The following is a 3,406-nucleotide window of genomic DNA, read 5'->3' as shown; positions in this document are numbered from 1 at the left end:
ATCAGATATTAGAAAATAAATGTTAATACATAATTATTTATCTGAGAATAAACTTGATTTTAAGATACATTAACCGGCCAACAACGAAGTTTGGCGGAGTCTCACCGCCAAAGACAAAAGGAGTCGCGCCTTAATCAAAAAAATCACATCTCAATTTCACTCAAAAATTATAATTCTTCATTCATTTCAAAACTATTATAAAAGAACATTTGAATAGACGGACAAAAACGTTAACCCTAACTTGACAGACTTTGGGTCAAGCCCATTACTGAATTACAAATAAAACTAAAAAATCTAAGTAAAACTAAAAGACCCAATTCTTTATTTTTCATGTACATTTCCCTCCACGAAATAATAACAAAAAATATCACTCAAGTACTAAATTAACAGTAAATGGCACCTTTGGACCCAAAATTTTGAGAATTTGCTCTTGTTTGATTCCATCTTTGTATAAGTCAACAACCAAACATTCACCGTCGCCTGAATAAACTGTTACTTCTCGAACAATTCTCATCTTCTCAAGAAGATGAGCATTTTTTAGCAGAAGTACCGCAAGGTCAAATTGAATTGGATAACCACAAAATCCACGTAGCACTACTTCCTTCAGACATTGATGTTGACGATATTCTTTAAGAGGTATCTTTTTGTGCTCTGTGTAATCTGCTCCATCGACTATCTTTTGGTGCTCTATTTTCTCTTCATCGGTGCAGGGAAGTTGAAGCTAAAAACAAGAAAGAAGCAAAACATAAATAAGCTTTCACTACAAATCCTTGCTAATATAATACTAAACAGTAGGTGCTATTAACTCAAAGCTAGTAAACCAAGTTTTTTGTTTTTTTCAGTTAGCTTTCAGCCTAAATTTAGTAAGTCGGCAATGAAATCACTAATAATCATTTCCACTCTCCAATCACGAATCCTTCCAAGAAAGTGAATACATAGTGCATTGGAAATTATACCCTAAAAATATCTTTGCGACAAATCCTTCTTGATGTCATAGAAACAATAGGTGAAATCCACGTTTAAAAGAAAATCTTTCAGATAGTGGTGTGAAGAAAAGTGTAATAAATCGCGAAACTAAGTCTCCGCCTTGTTACCTTAAGAACCAATACTTCCATCAATCCAATTACAAAACACAAATATTTGTCCAAGCCGTGAGACTCCAAAATATTTTTGATGAATACTCCTCCAAGGAACAAAAAGGCATGTGCAACTCAACAACCCAATAAAAATGTGCTTGTGATATAAGATAACTTACATCCATTTCAAGTTCAACCAATGAAGGAGCCGCCTCCAAAAAAGCAGAGGTCAGGTCCAGCAGGATTTTTCTAAATCTTACACCTAATAGCTTCAACAGCTTGAGTCTAGTAAATGTGGTTAAGTGCTTAGGTATTATATCAATCTGAAAGAAAATGGAAAGAAATAATTATCTAGAGACATAATATTCAATGATGACAAAAAATTCAACTAAAAAATTTTGTTGTGCCAATACCTGGACCAATGGAATGACCACTAATAAAGTCTCAAGTAGAGGATAGTCTTTTGCAAGTGTGCCAAGGATATATGTCATTTGAGTTCCAGGATCATATTGCAAATTTGGAAGAGTAAAAGTCGTACATATTCTAACAAGTTGTGCACAGTTCTTTAACAAGACCTGCCCAAACATCTTTGCGTCGTACTCAATTGATGCAATACTCATGGCGTCATGAATTTCAACTTTTTCTAAAGGATCGCAACGAAATATCCTCAAGTGTCTCAGCCTGAGAAACCGACATCCACTAGATAATTTCAAAAGCAATGGACAACGGCATTTGTTCATAGTAAACCATTCTAAAGATGGGCAACCATTCAAAATGTTATCCACATTCTCTTGACTTAAACTTGTATTTGTCAATGAGAGGGATGAAAGGGAGTTCAAGCCATTGAAATTTGCTGGAATACTTTGGCTGCAAAAATTCAACGACAAATGTTTTATCTTTGACTGTGTCCCTGCTTGATCAAATAGCCAATATGGAAATTTATAGAGCTCACGAGACAAGTCTGACAAATGATGTTCAAACAGGTTGATAGAAAGATTTTGAACTTGCATATCAATTGCAAACTGAATCCATCGATCAACGTCGCAACCATGATCACTACCCAACGGATACTCGACCCTAAAGGAATCTACCTTTTTGCCGACATAGAGTTCCAGAATATGGTTGGCCCATCTAACAAATCTTCCCCTTTGCTTCTCTTTCCACTGAGGATGCTGGCTTTTGAAATGGTTCAAGCTTAAAAAATATCCAAGCATGTTTTTGGGATCTAGGTCAAGGTTAGAAGAGGTCTTAGAAAGGTATCTCCATCTTTTTGAAAGGATGCTAGTAGTGGCAGCTTCCCTCATTGATATCAATGATATTATAGAAGAAAGAATGTCCTCAGGCAATCTACCAGTCAGATCGGCCACCGGGGCACTGTCAATCTATGTGCACACAAAATAACAAAAACAAAATTAACTCTTGTGCATACCAAGATTCTAAAGTAAAAGGAGGCCTTTGTTGTTGTTTGTTTGTTTGTTTGTTTTTTTTTTTGTTTTTGACATGTTGGAACAAGTGGGGGAGATGATTCGAATTAGTGACCTCCACTTCAAGAGGCGTGGTCCCAATCGATTGAGCTACCTCTTGGAGACGGAGGCCTTTGTTGTTAGCAATGCTAAAGGAACAATTTAGGGACGTTTATTTAATATAATGTGAATAACATAGAAACATATCTAAAACGTAAACTTACACCAAGCAAAGTCTTGGACTGAGATTGTGGCCACTTAAGTCTGGAAATTTGGTTTGTTGGCAACCGGTCCAACATTATCTTGTCAATCTGATAATAAAAGAGAAACGAAGCTCTCGATTAGATGACATTGCTATAAGATGAAGCATTTAGGCTCTAAGAAACCAAAAATAAAAACCATAATGAGACCAACAACAACAACGACAATAACAGGAACAATAGTAATAACATTCCAAGGGTCTTATCGATCAACAAGTATTGATTATTCTATGAAATTGTTCCATAAATTGATAATTATAAAGCTATGGCGACTTGGGAATACATCAGCAATGGATACCTCTGGCACGGAAAATCCAAAACAATACTTGGGAATGTAATTAACGGAGCCCTCGGGCCGTATTTCCTCCCGTTTCCGCTCCATTATCACCAACTCCTCTCTGGATACAAACTTTGAGCCCACAAAAACTTTGAATCTTTCGGATTTCTTTGCAATCTGGTACTTCACCTACCCATCCCCTCACACCAGAAGCGTGAGTCTACCAATACGAACACGGACTTTTTTTCGTTTATTTCCTTAAAAAAAAAAAAAAAAAAATTATACGAAAATTATATCAAATCGCCACAGCACCGTGGACTGAATGCTCAT

The 3,406-nt window shown here is 36.1% G+C and overlaps 1 protein-coding gene across 1 annotated transcript; it reads right to left on the bottom strand.

Moving 5' to 3' along the window:
* Nucleotides 1-367: 367 nt before the first annotated feature.
* LOC132169481 (putative F-box/LRR-repeat protein At5g54820) lies at nucleotides 368-3,181 on the bottom strand. The gene is made up of 4 exons (XM_059580511.1): nucleotides 3,098-3,181; nucleotides 1,490-2,458; nucleotides 1,256-1,399; nucleotides 368-721 (listed from the first exon to the last, which is right to left on the bottom strand). Exons 1-4 carry the CDS (start codon nucleotides 3,179-3,181, stop codon nucleotides 368-370), a joined length of 1,551 nt encoding a protein of 516 aa, XP_059436494.1.
* Between the last annotated feature and the right edge of the window lie 225 nt (nucleotides 3,182-3,406).

This window comes from Corylus avellana, chromosome ca2 (assembly GCF_901000735.1).
Source record: "Corylus avellana chromosome ca2, CavTom2PMs-1.0".
NCBI lineage: Eukaryota > Viridiplantae > Streptophyta > Magnoliopsida > Fagales > Betulaceae > Corylus > Corylus avellana.
This window is presented reverse-complemented; position numbering and strand designations above follow the sequence as displayed.

Bases quoted from the DNA above. Each gene is read 5' to 3' on its own strand.
- LOC132169481 (XM_059580511.1), bottom strand. From the start codon at position 3,181: ATGGAGCGGAAACGGGAGGAAATACGGCCCGAGGGCTCCGTTAATTAC. The intron at 2,459-3,097 runs GTATCCATTGCT...GTGTGCACATAG, and splicing joins TTGGATTTTCCGTGCCAGAG to ATTGACAGTGCCCCGGTGGC. The intron at 1,400-1,489 runs GTATTGGCACAA...ATTTTCTTTCAG, and splicing joins TGGTCATTCCATTGGTCCAG to ATTGATATAATACCTAAGCA.